Source organism: Schistocerca nitens, chromosome 3 (assembly GCF_023898315.1).
Source record: "Schistocerca nitens isolate TAMUIC-IGC-003100 chromosome 3, iqSchNite1.1, whole genome shotgun sequence".
In the NCBI taxonomy this organism is placed as follows: domain Eukaryota; kingdom Metazoa; phylum Arthropoda; class Insecta; order Orthoptera; family Acrididae; genus Schistocerca; species Schistocerca nitens.
The window spans coordinates 670,867,684-670,887,591 of NC_064616.1; the positions used below are offsets into that span (position 1 = coordinate 670,867,684).

General features: G+C 41.9%; 1 protein-coding gene across 1 annotated transcript in view; it reads right to left on the bottom strand.

Moving 5' to 3' along the window:
* LOC126248632 (zinc finger protein 277) overlaps nt 1-19,908 on the bottom strand; it is a 123,716-nt gene that overhangs the window by 6,639 nt on the left and 97,169 nt on the right. The window contains exon 8 of the mRNA XM_049949807.1: nt 2,979-3,053. Within this exon, the coding sequence (XP_049805764.1) occupies nt 2,979-3,053 (75 nt within the window). The remainder of the gene's footprint in view (nt 1-2,978; nt 3,054-19,908) is intronic.

Consider the following 19,908-nt stretch of genomic DNA (forward strand, 5'->3'; position numbering starts at 1 on the left):
AGAGCAGTAATACTTCTCTCATCCCAACATCATGATGAAATCATGCACTAACAAAGTAAGTGACTTCAAGCCAGAAATCATCACGCATCACAATGCTGCCAAAAGTGGTGGTGATGTGCTGGGCAAGTTAGTCACGGAATATACATGCTCAAGATAAACAACACAACACCCTATAAAACACTTCTTAAATTTGATTGATGATGTCTGTGTGAATGGTTTCATGCTTTGGATGACAAAATATCTAATGTGGCAGAAAAAGAAGAAATATCGCTAGTGTCTCTTACTGCTTGCTTTGGGAGACTGAAAACTCATGAACAAAGAGCATAAAATGGAAAGACATTGAGCATGCATCCTCAGAGCGATGAATTTGAAGGAGGTATCTACAAAAACTCAACAAGTCCGAACAGCAGAAAAAATCGAATGAAGACGATGCTGAAAATGCTTTCTATGTAAATCAAGAAAAGACAGGAAGACAGACTGGAAATGTGACAAATGTAATGAATGGATTTCCAATGATCACGCTGATAAGGTAACTCATGTTGTTGGCAAAAGCTGTTCTAACTGATTGTTGCCATTTTCAATTAAATTTTCTCTTGGGCAGCAAAAACAAATAGACTAACATCACACTGTAACATTCAAATCAAATTCTGATTTTAAAATACTTTACTCGGAACAAATCCGAATAAAAATGTAACTTAATGTATTTTTACTTGGTAACTAACATCCAAAACTATGACATAATGTATCTTGTGCTCATAATAAAGTTTAGAAAATAATTTACAATATAAAATATGTCTTAAACTCTAAAAAAAGACACAGCGGGTGCAAAATGTACGCACTCAGAGAAAGTTGAAAATATTTTAGCTTAGTAATCAAACTTTAAATAAAACAAATGCTAATAACAGCCTACATCTTTATTCTTCATGTCTACACATTTGTTTCTCAACATAGTCCTCCAGGCGATGAACACATTTCTCCCTATGGGAGACCAGTTTGTCGATGACGTTACTGTAGACTGTACGAATTTTTTGACAAATCCACATCACCACCTCTGCATGCATCAATTCATTAGTATCAAAGTTAAGTCCCTGATGGTGTTCTTGAAGTTCTGGAAACATCTGAAAGTCGGGTGGAGCCAAGTCAGGACTGTATGGAGAATGACCGATGGCAGCGAACCCACGGCGTAGATTGTTGCAAATGTTGCAGCGCTTGTGTGTGATCTGGCATTGTCATGCTAAAGGAGAGGGTGCTCCATACGTGGAAAAACTCTTCAAATTCAAAACTCCATTATGGAACACTGTTACTCATGCACAGACATAGTAATATGTTACACACGTCCACATTACAAGCTACAATTCAGAACCCTCTAGCGCCATAGGGCTGCAAATATATAGGCATGGAGAATAAAGATGTAGAATGTTAATAATGTTGGTTTTCTTTAAAAAGCTTTAAGAGGTTTCAATTAACAATTCGGAAGAATTACTTTTCAGCCCATCCTCGTAGGTTCTTGGTATGACACTAATAGGAGTATGGCTGTATTTAGGCAGATATTTTTATGCATTCAAATGAATAATGAGAAGTATACCACATTAAGACACACAGCATTTTAAGAGAAATACAACAATGAGTACAAAGAGGTGTTTGAATGCCCTGAAGGTACATTCTAAAGTACTTACAGATCATATATCGACAATAAGAAGACATATGTTTGTCTCCACAGACCTTCAGTATTAAAAATTCTAAGGAATCTGGGACTTCATTCAAAACTAATAGAACTTACTCTAACCAACACCAAATCAAAAGTCGAGTTCAGATGAGAAACTTATGAACCATTCCTCATAAAAATAGACTTGAATCAGGGTGACAGCCTATCATCATCACTATTCAACTGTGTATTGGAATGTATGATGAGAGAATGGTACAAGGATAACCCAAAGAACGTACTAACTGGAAGATACAAAAATGATATAAATTTAAACTGTTTGGGATTTGCTGCTGATCTTGCTCTCCTAGCCAATAATGTTCAACAATTCAGTTAAATCCCTACAAGAAATAGCACAAAAACTTGGCCTTAGAATATCATTTGAAGAAACAAATATTATGGTAACTCATCCATCACTAGCAAACAAAATTGCAACAGAAATACAGGAAATCAGACTTGTTGATAAATTTAAATATCTGACTGCAATTGTAAGATACAACCTAACTGAAAGCCGACATGGCAAAATAGAACAAAAGTCACACACAACAAAAAAGCCAATCGACAGCTGTAACATTAAAACATTATAAACAATTATACAATCACATATAGCACATGCAATTGTAACCGACTTCAAAACAACTAATACAGCTGAAACCGACAGAATACTTAAAACAGGAAGAAGAATAATTATGATATACACAAATAAAAAAATATCAAGTAAATGGGCTTGAAGCATAGTTTCAAATGAAATGCTATAAAAGGAAATAGAACCAGTAATGAGCATGATCAGGAAGAAATGCATATCATTCTTTGGACATCTTGTCAGAACATCATAAAACAGGATTAGTAAGAGAATAATGGGAAAATTGTGGAATAGTATGAGTAATGTTAAATGGATTACAGAAATAAGGAAGATATAAGGGAACAACTCCTAATTACAGTAGATGACCTAAAAAAACAAGACAGACAGGGGTAATCTCGAACAACAGAAGGAAAAAAAATATCCAAAATAATGAAGAAGAGTAAAAATTCGTTATATAATAATAAATAATCCTTTGTATAACCATTGCATTATTGAATTGAACAGAACTGTATTATTGAATAACAACAACTCCTCTCATAAGGCTTTGTACGACTGACCAGAGTGGTCCAATGAAGGCCATAACATAAAATACATAATAAAATTGGCAATAAAAGCTAAATGGAAAGGTGAAATAACACAGAGATAAATTACATAAATATAATATATTCTGACATCCTTACAGTCTGTACTTACATTTTCTTAGTAATACCTTCATCAGCATCGAGATTGCAGAGGAAATTGTCATTTTCGTAGGTTGGGAAATAATACCTACAAAATAGGAATACCATGACAATGTTAACTACAGTTAACAGTTACAATATGCTCTTAAACACACAACACACACGCAGACACACACACACACACACACACACCTCTCTCTCTCTCTCTCTCTCTCTCTCTCTCTCTCTCTCTCTCTCCCCCTCCCTCCACTGTCTTCTATTTACATTTGTATTGGGAGAGTACACACTATATTTTGGTATAGGAAAGTTCTTGTAGAATGTAAATACTTTAGCGTTGAAGGAGATCACTCACCAAAAACCAGAAGCATTGAATTGTCGATACACACACACAGAAGAAAGAAACTTGCTACTTTCAGAGTTATCCTTTGACGAGCAGAGTAAATTAATTACACACACACACACACACACACACACACACACACACACACCTACATGGTGCCAACTATACTAACAGTGCCAATGCTATTTTGCAGCTGGTGGACAGCTGTGGTAGGTGTAGTTTCGGGTAGGTACAGCTCGAGGTAGAGGGAGTTGGGAGGCAGGGAGAGGGACTGGGGGTGACTGTCCATGGGTTGCCAGGCTGTATGGGAGGAATTTTTGGGGTGGGAGGGATGGCAGCTGTTGAAATGCAGGTATTGTTGATGGTTAGTGGATTTAGTGTGGACAGAGTTGTGGATGGTGCCATCAGAAAGATGGAGATCAACATCCAGAAAGTTGGCATGTTGGGTAGGAGGAGGACCAGATGAAGCAGATGGAAGAAAAGATGTTGAGGGTGTGAAGGAACGTGGATGGGGTGTTTTGGCCCTGAGTCCAGATCATGGAGATATCATCAATGAATTTGAACAAGACTAGGGGTTGGGAGTTTTGGGAGGCTAGGAAGGTTTCCTATAGATGGCCCATAAACAGGTTGGCATAGAATGGTCCCATGTGTGTGTCCATGGCTGTGATGCAGATTTGTTTGTAAACCTTCCCTTCAAAGGAAAAGTAGTTCTGGGTCAGAATATACACTAACAAAAAGAAAAAAATCCCACCGCCAACAAGGAGGTGTGCGAAATAAACAAAGGTTCGTAGGCATGTTTCTACATCTGAAAGAAAGATCACGTCTATTCAGATTTCGTACCAGTAACGTAAGAGTAGTGCTACTATTAGGATGCAAATCAAGCTTGCCTTAAATACACGCTGTAATGGTCATGAGCGTTAGTTACCTTGGGGACAGGACATAGTGAGTCGAAGTTGGTTGCACATCTTTAAGGCAATGAAGGTGTCATTATCAGCAGCTCACAGAGTTTGAATGAGGTCATGTAATAAGGCTAGGAGAAGCTGGATGTTCCTTTAGTGATATTGCAGAAAGACTTGACAGGAATGTAGCCTCTGTACACGACTGCTGGCAGTGGTCATCACGGAAAGGTATGTTCACAAGAACGCTGGGCTCCAGATGGCCACAAGGCACTATCAAGAGGGAAGATTGTCATGTTGAACGTATGGCTGTGGCACATTATACTGTGTCTGCAGCAGCAATTCGAGCAGCAGTTAGCACCACAGTGACACAACAAAGCATTAAAAATTGGTTACTTCAAGGACAGCTCTGAACCCGATGTCCTGTAGCCTGCATTCCACTGACCCAGACCACCAACGTTTGTGACTTCAGTGGCATTGAGCAAGAGCTCATTGGAGGGCAGAGTGGAAATTGTACTATTTTATGATGAAAGCCAGTTCTACCTTGGTGCCAGTGATGTCCATCTGTTGGTTAGGAGGCGGCCATGTGAGCACCTGTAACCAACCTGTCTGCAGTACGAGTTGTGGTCTGGAGTGAATTTTGTATGACAGCACGAGCACTCTTACAGTTATGTGATGCACCCTGATTGCAAATTTGTATGCCTGTCTGGTGATTCAACTTCTTGTGCTGCCATTTATGAAACAGCATTCCAGAGGAAGGAGTAGGAGGTGGCGGGTGGGTGGATTGGGCAGGACTTGCAGTCAGGAGTTGGGAGAGGGGGTAGCATAGGAATGGACTAGGATGTTGAGAAGGCTGGGTGACCTCTTCAATATACCACATCATACAAATGTCACTCCCAACACCTCACAAAACCCACAACCCAAGCTAACCAAAAATAAGGTTGCTATCATCTCCACCAAAAACCTCAGTCTCAGAGAAGTTTCAGTTCTATCCAAAGGCCTAACCTTCAGCCTCACCCAAAAATTCAACCATGCTTGACTTGTCAAAGACCTACTTTCCTTCTTCCAAGCCCTACAGTGGAAACACTTCTTTGCCACCAACTCCTCTGACCAAAGTCAACCTAATCCCAACACTGAACCTTGCATCTCCCAGTTCATACCACTATTTAACTGCAAACCTCCCATCCATCCAGCTAACCACCCCTAGTCAGTTTCGAGGAATTTCTTACCTTTAACTTGGTGTCACCATTCTTCCATGGGTTCCTTTCTATGAACACTAACCTTTCGGCAGAATGAAAGACAGCCATACACAACCTGAAAACAGATCCAGACCTAATCATCCTCCCTCTAGACGAAGGGTCTACACTGTTGTGATGAGACATAGCGACTACCTGACAGAAGGCCTCTACCAACTACACTCCTGGAAATTGAAATAAGAACACCGTGAATTCATTGTCCCAGGAAGGGGAAACTTTATTGACACATTCCTGGGGTCAGATACATCACATGATCACACTGACAGAACCACAGGCACATAGACACAGGCAACAGAGCATGCACAATGTCGGCACTAGTACAGTGTATATCCACCTTTCGCAGCAATGCAGGCTGCTATTCTCCCATGGAGACGATCGTAGAGATGCTGGATGTAGTCCTGTGGAACGGCTTGCCATGCCATTTCCACCTGGCGCCTCAGTTGGACCAGTGTTCGTGCTGGACGTGCAGACCGCGTGAGACGACGCTTCATCCAGTCCCAAACATGCTCAATGGGGGACAGATCCGGAGATCTTGCTGGCCAGGGTAGTTGACTTACACCTTCTAGAGCACGTTGGGTGGCACGGGATACATGCGGACGTGCATTGTCCTGTTGGAACAGCAAGTTCCCTTGCCGGTCTAGGAATGGTAGAACGATGGGCTCGATGACGGTTTGGATGTACCGTGCACTATTCAGTGTCCCCTCGACGATCACCAGTGGTGTACGGCCAGTGTAGGAGATCGCTCCCCACACCATGATGCCGGGTGTTGGCCCTGTGTGCCTCGGTCGTATGCAGTCCTGATTGTGGCGCTCACCTGCACGGCGCCAAACACGCATACGACCATCATTGGCACCAAGGCAGAAGCGACTCTCATCGCTGAAGACGACACGTCTCCATTCGTCCCTCCATTCACGCCTGTCGCGACACCACTGGAGGCGGGCTGCACGATGTTGGGGCGTGAGCGGAAGACGGCCTAACGGTGTGCGGGACCGTAGCCCAGCTTCATGGAGACGGTTGCGAATGGTCCTCGCCGATACCCCAGGAGCAACAGTGTCCCTAATTTGCTGGGAAGTGGCGGTGCGGTCCCCTACGGCACTGCGTAGGATCCTACGGTCTTGGCGTGCATCCGAGCGTCGCTGCGGTCCGGTCCCAGGTCGACGGGCACGTGCACCTTCCGCCGACCACTGGTGACAACATCGATGTACTGTGGAGACCTCACGCCCCACGTGTTGAGCAATTCGGCGGTACGTCCACCCGGCCTCCCGCATGCCCACTATACGCCCTCGCTCAAAGTCCGTCAACTGCACATACGGTTCACGTCCACACTGTCGCGGCATGCTACCAGTGTTAAAGACTGCGATGGAGCTCCGTATGCCACGGCAAACTGGCTGACACTGACGGTGGCGGTGCACAAATGCTGGCGCAGCTAGCGCCATTCGACGGCCAACACGGCGGTTCCTGGTGTGTCCGCTGTGCCGTGCGTGTGATCATTGCTTGTACAGCCCTCTCGCAGTGTCCGGAGCAAGTATGGTGGGTCTGACACACCGGTGTCAATGTGTTCTTTTTTCCATTTCCAGGAGTGTATATGAATCTTCCATGTACAAGCTCGGCCAGAATGATCGTATCCCGGAAGTCCAACATAACTTCCGATCCATACTGAAACCCATAGGTCCTTCTCAGAACCTCTCACCTCTGTCCACACCTTTCCTCATCCCAGCAACACCCTGCACATCCACCTTCTACATGATCCCCAAAATCTACAAACCCAACAATCCCCAATGTCCCATTTTAGTTAGCTATTGTGCTCTCACTGAAAGAATTTTCTATTAAATCCCTTATTGACCATCACCTCCATATCTCTCCCAATGCCCTTCGGACTCCAAATCTGCCTCCTCATTCATTGTACACCTTACCAACTAAACTGATGAAAACGAATTGCAATATCAAGAAATAATTAATGTAGAATAATGAAATTTTTGAAATATATCTGTCTAGGTAACATATTTAAGCAATTATCATTGTAAGTTCACAGTTTAATGTAGGGACGAGAAAAGCCATTGCAAATGCGAAGTTCTGGTACATTAATAACTGGTGTAACTGCCAGAACGTTGAATGCAAGCTTGCAAACATGCATGTATTGTCATACAGGTGCTCGATGAAGTTTGGGGATGGTGTTCCATGGCTTTTGCACATGGTTCACCACTACAGGGATGATTAATACTGGTTGTGGATGACACTGATGATGCCATCTGAAGGTGTCTCATACGTGCTCAATTGGAGACAGCTCTGGCGATGGCGCAGGCCAAGGCAACATGTCAGCACACTGTACAGCATGTTGGATTATAGCAGCAGTATGTGGACAAGTGTTATCTTGTTGAGAGAAATATGCTGTTAAGGCCGCGCCACCTGTGAAAGCAGCTGTCATGTACTAACTCTGCTACAAACACTGCACAGCCTTTTATGTTGGTAGGACTACCAACGACCTGTCCAACAGGAAGAATGGCCACTGCCAAACTGTTGGCAAGAACACAGTTGGGCACTCTGTGGCACAACATGCTTAATTTCAATAGCTGCTTCATAATCTGAGCCATTTGGATCCTTCCCTTCACCACCAGTTTCTCTGAATTATGCAGACTGGAATTGTCCTTACAATGCATCCTCCACTCCTGTAATCATCCTGGCTTCAAACTCGGGGAACCTACTGTCCCCACACCCTCCACCCAACAGTTCCCCTTCCTCCATCCTGTCACCCCCTCCCAATTCATGTCCCCACATCACCTTTAATGCATGCTGCTTCCCATTGGCTGCTACAATCATGCCAGCCCATATATGTGCCACCATTCCCAACCACATTCATAGCCAGCAAACCAGCCACCTTCTTCCAAGCTGTTAACCACCCACCCCCAATCCTCCTCCCTGCTTCCTGCCTCCTCCTCCCTCTGTCCAACCCACCAGATATAATCCCCACCACAACCAGTCCACTTGCTACAAAATAACATTGGTACTGTTAGTCAACTCTGAAAGCTAGCAATTTTCATTTCTTTTGTATGCGCCTATCAACAACTCAACACTTCTGATTTTCGGTGAGTGGTTTCATTTATTCCTAAAGTATTTACACACTATATATTTTCTCATTCATCAATTTGCATGTGAAAAGTGGGGTGTAAAAATAAGACCAGACACATTTATTGTGATGTCTTGCCTGATAATGTGACCCACCTCTCATGATTACATTACAACATGTGTCAATTGGTGAGTTCTTGAACTGACCCGAGTTCGCCTTTGTGATTGGTTGTACTTACGTGTACATTTGGAAATCACTCGACAGTAATGGAAACAAAATAAATGATAATTTTACTTCATAATAACAGCCAGTGTGGTAAAATGTGATCATTTACACTTATACTTACTTTATCTGTCCCTGGGGTTATATTGTGTTCAGACAGGTAAATTATCTTCTCAGATATTTATACAGCTTCTGAATAAACAATTAGGTTATCTACCTCATTTTGTGAGTCACCTATCTATTGTGATGAAATAAACTACTGCCAGTATTCAGTGGTTTCTTATACACTTTTTATACTGCTTAACTGTAGATAATTAATTATCAGGACACTGGAGATCATTAATCATTAGGCTCCAATTTTATGTGATGGTAAGCCCCCAATGCATCTCTGCAAGAAGCAGCAAGTTGGGAACACCAACTCCACCGGAGTATAGCTGCCGAAGGGAAGTACTTTGAAGAAGACAATGTTGTTTGAAAAAAATAAATAAATACTGGTAACTAAAAACTTCAGGATATAAAAAAATGATCTCATTATTTTTCTCTCACACCTGGTAGATCTTAAGGTATGCATTTTAAAGCTCATGTTTACTAGACTTTTTTTTACTTTGAATGATCACTCCTGTTATACCCCATTCCTCCTGGGCCACTCTGTATACTAAATTGTCTTCACATCTATGAATAAATAAAAATTCTTTTAAAAATTAATCAACTTCCATTTCAAAAAATTATCATCTGAACAGCACACTTTGATATAACAAACAAATTAAAGTGGTAATCGACCTGAAAATCGCACTGAAACTCCACAATGCATAACTAGGCACCATCCTACTGGAAGTGTTTTTTTTTTTTTTTTTTTCAGGTGACACGTGAAAGAAAAAATGGAAAATACGATTATTAGATGACAAGATAAGGCACCTATTTAGAAACTGTGGGGTGGATAAACTCTTTCACAGAGTTAATTATGAGGTAAAAACAATGTTCTTAGAGGTGTGTGACAAAATATTGTCAAGTTCTCACATTCCACCATAATGTGGCTAACACTTTAATTTCAGAACAATTCAGAGTATAGCTTTATATTTTTCACATACAAGAACCACTGCCAGATCTGAATAAGTGCGAGAGAAAAAGAAAAAGGAAAAGGAAAAACAATAACCCCATATGACAAGGTTTTGAGAAAAGTGTGAACCTTTGGATTTGTGGGCTGACACCTACCCAAGAACAACACAAGTCCAGCTAACACACACACACACACACACACACACACACACACACACACACACACACACACCTGGGGCAATGTAGCTGCAAAAGTTTGTGTGTGTACTCTACAATTCTGAAGAGGGATTAATCCAAAAGTCTTGTTTATATACCTTATGACGACTCAATGCCTCAACTATTAGGAGATATTACAGTGAAATAAACACCCTTAGCTGCTTACAGGCGTTGACATACATCAATGGGGACAGGTGAAAATGTGTGTCCCGACCGGGACTCAAACCCGGGATCTCCTGCTTACATGGCAGACGCTCTATCCATCTGAGCCACCGAGGACACAGAGGATAGCACGACTGCAGGGATTTATCTCTGGCACGCCTCCTGCAAAACCCACATTCTCAACGTATTGTCCCGCACTTCATTCATAGTGACCCCGTCCATTATACTCATTACTCGCAGCGTGTTGCTGATCCCCGTAAGAGTTCGGGCACTGTTTGTGCATTCACACAGAAGAAGAAGATGGTCAAGTGGCCGGTGAGCCTTAACTATATATATACTAAGATGGTATCTATTCTTTCGGACCTGTCCGAAAGAACAGATACCATCTTAGTATATATTAGGAGATACACTGAATTTAATTAAAGAAAGGAGAATATATACATATTTAGCAAGTGAAGCAAGCAACAAGAACTACACACATCTACATAATGAGACTGATAGAAAGTGCACAATGATGAAGCAAGAACAGCTTCGGGAGAAGTGCAGTTATACTATGGAATCATCTGCAATTATGGGAAAGATACATGCCACATGTAGAAAAATTAAAGAAAGCTTTGGGTAAAAGAGAAGCAACTGTATGAATATCAAGAACTCAGAAAGAAATATATTAAAGCATTAAATCAATAAAAAACTTAGCAGATAATATTATGGAAAGAGAAGAAGACGATGATGATAAGATGGCAGATTTGATGATGTGAGAAGAATTTGACAGAGCAATGAAAGATTTAAGTTGAACCAAGACACCAAGGGGAGACGACATTCCCTCAGAGTTATTGAGATGCTTGAGAGAACCAACCAGGACAGAACTATTCCATTTGCTCACCAAGATACACGAGGATAATGGAATGTAGTCGAATTAAGTCAGGCGATGCTGAGGGAATTAGATTAGGAAATGAGACACTTAAAGTAGTAAATGAGTTTTGCTATTTGGGGAGCAAAGTAACTGATGATGGTCGAAGTAGAGAGAATATAAAATTTAGACTGGCAATAGACTGGTATACATTTAAATGTCAGGAAGTCGTTTCTGAAAGTATTTGTATGGAGTGTAGCCATGTATGGAAGTGAAACATGGACAATAAATAGTTTGGACAAGAAGAGAATAGAAGCCTTTGAAATGTGGTGCTACAGAAGAATGCTGAAGATTAGATGGGTAGATCACGTAACTAATGAGGAAGTATTGAATAGGATTGGGGAGAAGAGGAGTTTGTGGCACAACTTGACAAGAAGAAGGGATCGGTTGGTATGACATGTTATGAGGCATCAAGGAATCACCAATTTAGTGTTGGAGGGCAGCGTGGAGGGTAAAAATCGTAGAGGGAGACCAAAAGATGAATACACTAAGCAGATTCAGAAGGATGTAGGCTGCAGTACGTATTGGGAGATGATGAAGCTTGCACAGGATAGAGTAGCATGGAGAGCTGCATCAAACCAGTCTCAGGACTGAAGACCACAACAACAACAACAACATGACTTATCTTAGAAGATAGAGTGAAGCAAGAGAACCATATATTTACAGCATTCACATGCTTAGAGAAAGCTTTTGACGATGTTGACTGAAATACACTCTCTGACATTTTGAGCACAACAAGGCTATAATACAGGAAGTAAAAGATTATTTACAACTTGTACAGAAACCAAACTGCAGTACTAGGAGTTCAAGGACATGAATAGGCATTTTATTCAATCTATGCATTAAAAAAGCAGTAAACAAAACCAAGCAGAAATATGCAAAGGGAATTTAAGTTCTGAAAGAAGAAATATAAACACTGAACTTTGCCATGACATAGCAGTTGTGTCAGAGACAGCAAATGACTTTGAACATCAATTAATGGAGTGGATTTTGTCTTTAAAATAGGATGGAAAATCAACACCAATACAAGTAAAACAAGGGTAATGAAATGCAGTTGAATTAAATCAGGTGACACTCAGAAAGTTATACTAAAAGCAATTGATGAGTGTTACTATTTCGAGAGGAAAGTAAGCGTTGATGGCAGTAATAAATTGATGAAAGGACATAACTTGAATTACAACCTGCACAAGAAATAGAACAATGAAGTAATTATGCTACTTATTTCAGTGGTCATAGTTTGTTGAAAGATGATGTTGGGTTACAAGTCTTGTATCTGAGGGAATACAAACTACTCCAACATGTCTAGATACGCTGACCCATTTACTGTGTTTTCTGCAAAGAAGAACAGTCCAACAATCCTGTTGTGCATTAGCCCACACCAGACATTCAGCTGAGGGCTATCATTGAACATCTTCATGATACCATGTGGATGTTGGGAGGCCCAAATCTGAAAATCCTGCTGATTAACCATTCCTGATATATGAAAGTTCATCTCATCCGAGAATAAACATATTCCCAAAAAGCTGGTATTCACATTGATGCGCTGCAGCTTATTTGTAGCAATTGTTGTCAGCATAGTTTGTCATTCGGCATCAGATGTTGCAAGATTTGCACACTGTAAGCATCCAAATGAAGTAGCTGTTGTACTACAAATTGCAGTGTTGCTTGGGGTACATTAATTTGCCTAGACGCCTGCCAAATTGACTTCTGAGAAGCACTTGTCTGATGTCCTCCACTGCTGCTTGCACGCTCTGCTGTGGAGTTGCCATTTTCACTTCATGCGATCACGCTGCACTCTGGTGACGATAGCACATCTGATACAGGAATATACACTGTCTAATCACATTAACGTGATCACCTCTCAAAAGCCTGACTAGCCACCTTTTGCAGTGTGGACCGCTGCGAGACATGCAGGAAAACTGTCAATGAGGTTCTGGAAGGTACCAACAGCAATGTAGAGCCATGCCAACTCCAATGCTGTGAGCAGCTGTTCTAGATTTCTCAGTCGAGGATTTATGGCACGAACAGTCTGATCAATGTGGTCCCACAGATTCTTGATTGAGTTTAAATCTGGGTAGTTTGGTGGCCAGGGGAGTACAATAAACAAACACATCCTGGTACTCTTCGAATCATGCATGTACATTAAGAGCTGTGTGATATGTCACATTGTCTTAGTGATAGACTAGTTGGATGGATGAATGGTTGGTTGGTTGGGGTGGGGGAGAACCAGACAGCAAAGTCATCGACCCCATGATCGAAGGTGGCAGAAATTAAGGGAGAAACAACACAAACAGCACAGTCCAGTCATCAGGAGAGCAAAATGGCCATACAAAAAGGCAAAAGAAACATAGGGGTGACAAAAAGAGTAAAGAATGGGGGGGTAGCAACAGTCGGGGTGCTGCAAAAGCACTATGCATGATGGGGCGCCTGAAGCACTGCTGACCTATACCGATCCCTACACCATGATCCCAACATAATGGGGACAACACCAGGTGAAGAAGACACAAGAAAAGGGGAGATAAAATAACACTAAAGACCAGATATAAATGTAGGGAAAAGAAGGAAGCAAACCTGGCCAGTGTGGAACAAAGGCTGAAGGCATCCCAAACTGACACTAATGCTAACAAAGGGACTCCAATTTCGAAAGAAAATTCAAGTACGGAAGGAAAAACCTAGGATGGACATAATACTTCAAGGGTCATCACCTGACACCCGGGACAAGAAAGGTGGGAGGGCATATATAGTGCAAAGAGCCACAAGATGGGGGCAACCCAGCAAAATACTCTGAGGAGGGCCACACAATTACAAATAAGGGGGAGGGGGGGGGGTGTCCTCATTACGGAGTAAAAAAATCATGGGACAACCTGGTATGGCAGATGACGGTAGATTCCCCCCAGCAGAAGAGGAGAGGCAGAGTGAAGAACGCCACGTGGTGGGGATCCCTTGACTGCACTGATGTGAGCAGCTGGAAGAAGAGATAATACAGGGACTATTTCTCTCTCTCTCTCTCTCACACACACACACACACACACACACACACACACACACACACACACGAAATGGTTGCAGAATTGCTGTGTGAGTAGTAGTTGGGAAAACAGAAAACCATTACATCTCCTGCACGAATTTCATCTGTTGGCAGGTTCGGAAGTGTGCAAGGAATTCCTATGCTCCATATGTATGTCATGCATGCCAGAAATGCTCTGGAGTTAACTGCGAATGATAAATGAATGGGAGTTGTAACAACTTGCAAAACTGTGGACAAAATTTCAGATGTTGCAACTCTACTGATGTTTATCATGCGTGATTTGTCATAAGCAGACTACAGAAAACTTAACCTCATGGCCAAATGAACTCACACACCACGCTGCAGCTCTTACAGCACTTAAAGGCTGAGTAGCCTACCCACAGCCGACAGGAAAACGAACACACCACTCCTTGTAGATGCAGCAGTGCACAATCTTTGCCCATGATAAACTAGGCCAAATGTTTCTACCATAGCTGCTTCAGAGGCAGGCCATGCCAATGCAGATCACCAAGTTCCTGTATGAGAAACACGAGTGGCAGTCAGTTTTCGGTGAAGGGGGAGCCTGCCAACAACGGTAACTCTACCAACAACTGTAAAGTCTAGTAGTGCCAGATAAAGCCACCAAGCTGAAATTTGTAGTTGACACTGGGTCAGACTTTAATGAGTACTCCCACAATACCCCTCATAGCAATGGACATCATGCAACAACTTTGATCTCATTGCAACAAATGGTTCCCCCTTAGCAAACGACAGCTGGGTGATGTTAAGCCTTACCTCAGTTTGCTGGGAGCTTTCGAGTCACACTTTACCATCACTGAAGACATTTGCCCAATCACAGGCCAGGATTTTTTGTCCTTTTACTATATCATACTTTATGTGTGGCATAGTCGTGTACTGACCCAAACAGCTTCAGTAATAGCGGTTGGCCAGCTAGTTCAGAGCAGTGATCTGACTGTACTTCCACATTTTCGCTTCTAAATGGAATATCTGCCTATGGCATGCCTAGTGAGTTTACCAGACTCCACATGCCATTCCTCAACTATGCACCAACCTCGAACTACAACTGGCCTTCCTATCTTGTCTAGACCATGGCATATTGGTCCCAACAACCTGCAGAATACCAAGGTGGGATTTGACACAGTGGTTCAGGCAGGCACATTACTGCCATCTGAAAGTACATGGACGTCTCCACTGCACTTGGTTGCAAAGAAGGTAGTTGGTTGGCACCTGTGTAGTGATTATACAGTACTGAATGCTCAGACAATTCCAGACCATTACCCACTGCACCACATAAGAGATTTCACATGTCACCTTTCCAGCCATACAGTATTTCCCACAGTGGAGCTCGTCAAGGCTACAACCAGATCTCAATGGCCCCAGAGTATACACATGAAATGGCTACCAAAGCATGGTTTAGACTTATGTTATTCTACTCCTCTCACATAGAAAAATGAGACATTCAAAACATTCCTGATGAACCAGGCAACATATGGGCAGGGATATAGTGGGGGAGATGGTAGGGTGGCAAAGTAGAGGGGGGGGGGGGGAGGGATTAGTGGGGAGGCGAAGAGGGGGGGACGTGGGACATAGTGAGATTGAAGTGGGGGGACGTAGGGAGGCGAAGTGGGAGAACATGGTTAGGTGAAGTGAGGGGAATGTAGGACATAGGGAAGCGAAGCAGAGGGGGGGGGGACATGAGGAGCCCATGCGGGGGGGACGCGTGGAGGCAATGTGGGGAGGGGGCATGGGGAGGCAATGCAGGGGGGGGGACGTGGGAAGGCTATGCGGGGGGGGGGGACGTGGGGAGGCTATGCGGGGGGGGACGTGGGGAGGCTATGCGGGGGAAGCGAGGCGAGAGGAGGCAAAGTGGGGGGGGGGGAGTGGGGGGATGTATGGGAAACAGAGGGGCAAGTGGGGAGAATGCAGGGGAAGCGGGACAGTTGAAACTTAATGACTATCCTTGTACATGGGTGGTTTGCAGGTTTTCCAGAATTGGCATTTCAGGGATTGAATCTATTATTCTCTGAAAAAATGTTGGCTTTAGGCTAGCAATTCAAACCCTGTATACTGCGAAGCTGGCTAGCAGCTAAGGTGCAGAAGTTGCCCAACAGTGTTCCTGAGGTTCACTCCTTAACTACTGCAGTGACAGTATTTTTAACAAATCTGAGAATAGTACCTATGTAAACACTGTGCAAATGACATGTCCTGTACATACCCTATATGTTGGCAGCTGACTTCTTAGATCTACGTAATTCTCGATCTGTTGCTGGCAGTTTTTCATTTCTACTGGTTTTCTAGCAATTCTGCACTGAGATATACGGTAGTGATGTCCGAGATGCTGTACTCAGATATACTGTGGTGATGTCCAAGATGGAAACAGTTAATGAAAGTAGTAATTACATCATGGAAAAGATAAAAACTGGTGCTTGTATACTGAAGATAAATACAAGCTACTAGTATAGTAAGACATTTGCAAATTTATGGACTTTATTTTTAAACGTTTACAATATTGTTACAGAATATCAGCTCCTAGCTTCTTGTCTTGAAGCACATGAGGACAGATATTTTCTTCACTCTTCATTTTTATAATTTCTTTTTCAGGAAATTGTACATGAATTTAATTTACGATACATTCAATTTAACTGCAAATGTTCCATTTAATTCCTCACTCCAGTATACTCAATGCTTATTCAGTCCAAAGAGACTTTTTACCTTGGGAAAATCAAACTATTTCTGCTTCTTATCACTGCTGTAATTCATGTGGGTGCCAATAGACTTTTTTGTAAGGAAACCCTTTGGTCTGCAATCACTTTGTAGAAGTTGTGGGCACTTTGCTATTGTGTGTGTGTGTGTGTGTGTGTGTGTGTGTGTGTGTGTGTGTGTGTGTGTGTGTGTGCGCGCGCGCGCGCACACGCACGTTTGCCAATCTCTCACTACCACCATGGTACCCTAACACTACTTGAAGCTGTGCAGTGTCCCAGCTCTGAAACAGAAACATTGCATGTGATCCTGTGAACACTGCTTACACTGGCACTATGCAGTGCCTGGAAGTGACTGGCAGTGGGCTATTTGGAGGGAAAAAGAGAGGGAAATGTTTGGCTAAAATAGCTTTGAATGTCAATCTAAGTAAATTTATCTGTGCCCTTGTATGTTTCTCTCATGAGTAATTGTCTGACCAACAACTCAAGATTACTTCTAGAATGTGCAATTAATGTGCAACGAATATTTGTCCCTGTCTCCTATTCTACACACACCGATCTCCAGTTTACATTTGTTAATTTGAGAACTCTCCTATTACTACTGAACAATCAAGGAATTTTCTGGAGTCCTCAGAAATGCTCCACCACTTTGAATATTAATGTGGACAGCTGATAGATACTTCCTGTTGCTGTGATGCTTATCACCATGGAAATTACTTCTCCTCTTGATTCTACATTTATAAGAAATTACCAGGTTTGTCATGGCAATAAACTTGCCGCTATCATCACTGCTATCCATATTATCTTCTTCATAATGTTCTATTTGGAATTTAATTTTTTCTGCTACTTATTTCTGGTCTCAGCCAGTTTGTCCAAAGTAATCTATGTGCATTAATATAATTTTTTGTGACTGTAACTCTACGACCTTACACTAAATGTTTTCCTTTTTCTTACTTGAATGGTCATGTATTCCTCTCCATAAGAGATACTTGTGATCAACTCTTGACTCTGTAGGGTACTTCACCTAACTTTATATCTCCCTACAGATATGGATTTCTCTAATCTAAAATAGCCTAAGCTGCACACAAATGTATTTTGCCACCTGAATAATTGATTTCTGTGTGTATAGCTTTGTATCTATTCTAGAAGACCTTGGAGTTCAAAACCTGATCATGCAATGATTAAAAAAGTATGAACCTGAAATAACAACAGAATCTATGGAGCCTGGGGTTTAAGTCTAACAACTGGCACCAAACCCAATATGCAGGTAACACTAGGGCTGATGCTAAAATTATGACACATGCTTCAACACTGCGAGTGATGGTAGCCATCTTCAACACTTCGACCAGCCACTGAAAGGAATCGAGAATGACCTTCAAACCCACAGTACAGAAGTCATTGGTACTGATGTGATCCATAACCTGCAGCTAATGGCACCATGTAAGTTCCACAGCTGTTGACAGAGCCTCCTCCACTTACCAGTACAAAGACTCCCTGCAAATCTAGTGATTATGCACAATATGTCCTCCTTAAACTGACTGCTATTTACCCTTGGGCACATCTAACAGAGAATCTCCCAATAATGAGCAGTCTCATCCTCTGTTTGACCCCCAACCTTGCAAGATCAGTTCAAATTCCAAGTAACAACTCATGCTTGACAAAAAAGTCATCATCTCATACTTGTTAACCCTTAAGCGTGCATGACGATTTTCATAATACAAGCAGGTGCATGCCGTACTTAGAACACATGTAAGCAATGGCTGTCTTTATGTTACCAAGGTAAACATATATGAGCATAATCACAGTTTAATCTTAGTTTAATTGATAAATTAAGTTTAATTTATAAATGATACAATAAACTTTAATTATCTTGCTCTGTTGCCACGTACAAGTGTTACCTCACAGCAATGACACACTTGGAGCATTAACAACGCAGTTGTATCAGATCCCAGCCAAACACTTATTCAACTTCCAATTATCTAGTAGACAACTGCCTTATTATGAGATTGGCTGCTTGCTCAGAATCTGTACAATTTTCTTGCATGGTTCGTAAATTTTTCTCATCTAGCTTACTCTTCGTTTTATATTACTGCTGTCTAGTTGGGTGTATGACAACACAATTTATCACTGTGTTACCTGAAGCAATAATGAAGGAATATGTACAGGCTTGCAATTGTAAAACAAAAATGGAATGGTACAAGACAATGTTATACGAGGTTGGCGCACTTTATGCATAGGTGTGCCCGGTCAAAGTGTTAAGGAGCACAGGGACAGCCCTCTGGCCATTACTACAGTTGTATTCTACTCATCAGTGTGTTATGACCTCGTCACTGTCTACCACTTATCCTCTGACTGAAATGGCCACTCCACATGGCCAAGTTTGATGAAAGGCACTGCAGTGTCAGGGATCACCGGCTATACCAAATGCTCCAAATGGGACATTGCAACAAGCATCCCGTCACCACTGCAGTAATCTGATGTTTGTTAACTTTGGTCAATACAGCTTTCAGGTGTTTGTGGGCTGAGACCAATTCCCTCTGCATTTGCCATAAAACTATTACAGTTCCAAAGTGTCTTGCACTATCAGAAAGAACTAACAATGTAAAATAATCAAAAGGACTGACAACATGCAATAAAGCAAATTAACCTAAACACTAAGCACAAACTTAGTACTTCAGTAGCTATAAGTGGTGCTGCTGTTATGTTTACCACCAAAAGATTGCACATTACCATATTACAGAATGTGGAAGAACTATATGTAGCACCTCAATATGACAATTCTGCATCATTTTAATAATTCTTATTAGAGGTGTTTAGATTGTTACATTTGCCAACACAGGAAAGTCTCAAATAGCAATAAAATCAAAAGGTTATATGGTGGCAGCAGTTTTAGGACAGCAAGAGAAGCAATCTGATATAAAACCACTGAGATCAAGAAATAAAGATAGAAATGAAATTACAGAAATAAACAAAATCTTCCAAATGCATTTCTTTGTCAACAGTACACAAACTGAGTCAGACTTTCTTTTGGATACAAAATTAACCTACACTTGCATTTCCCTACAACAGCAATAGTAAGTGAAATAAATGATTA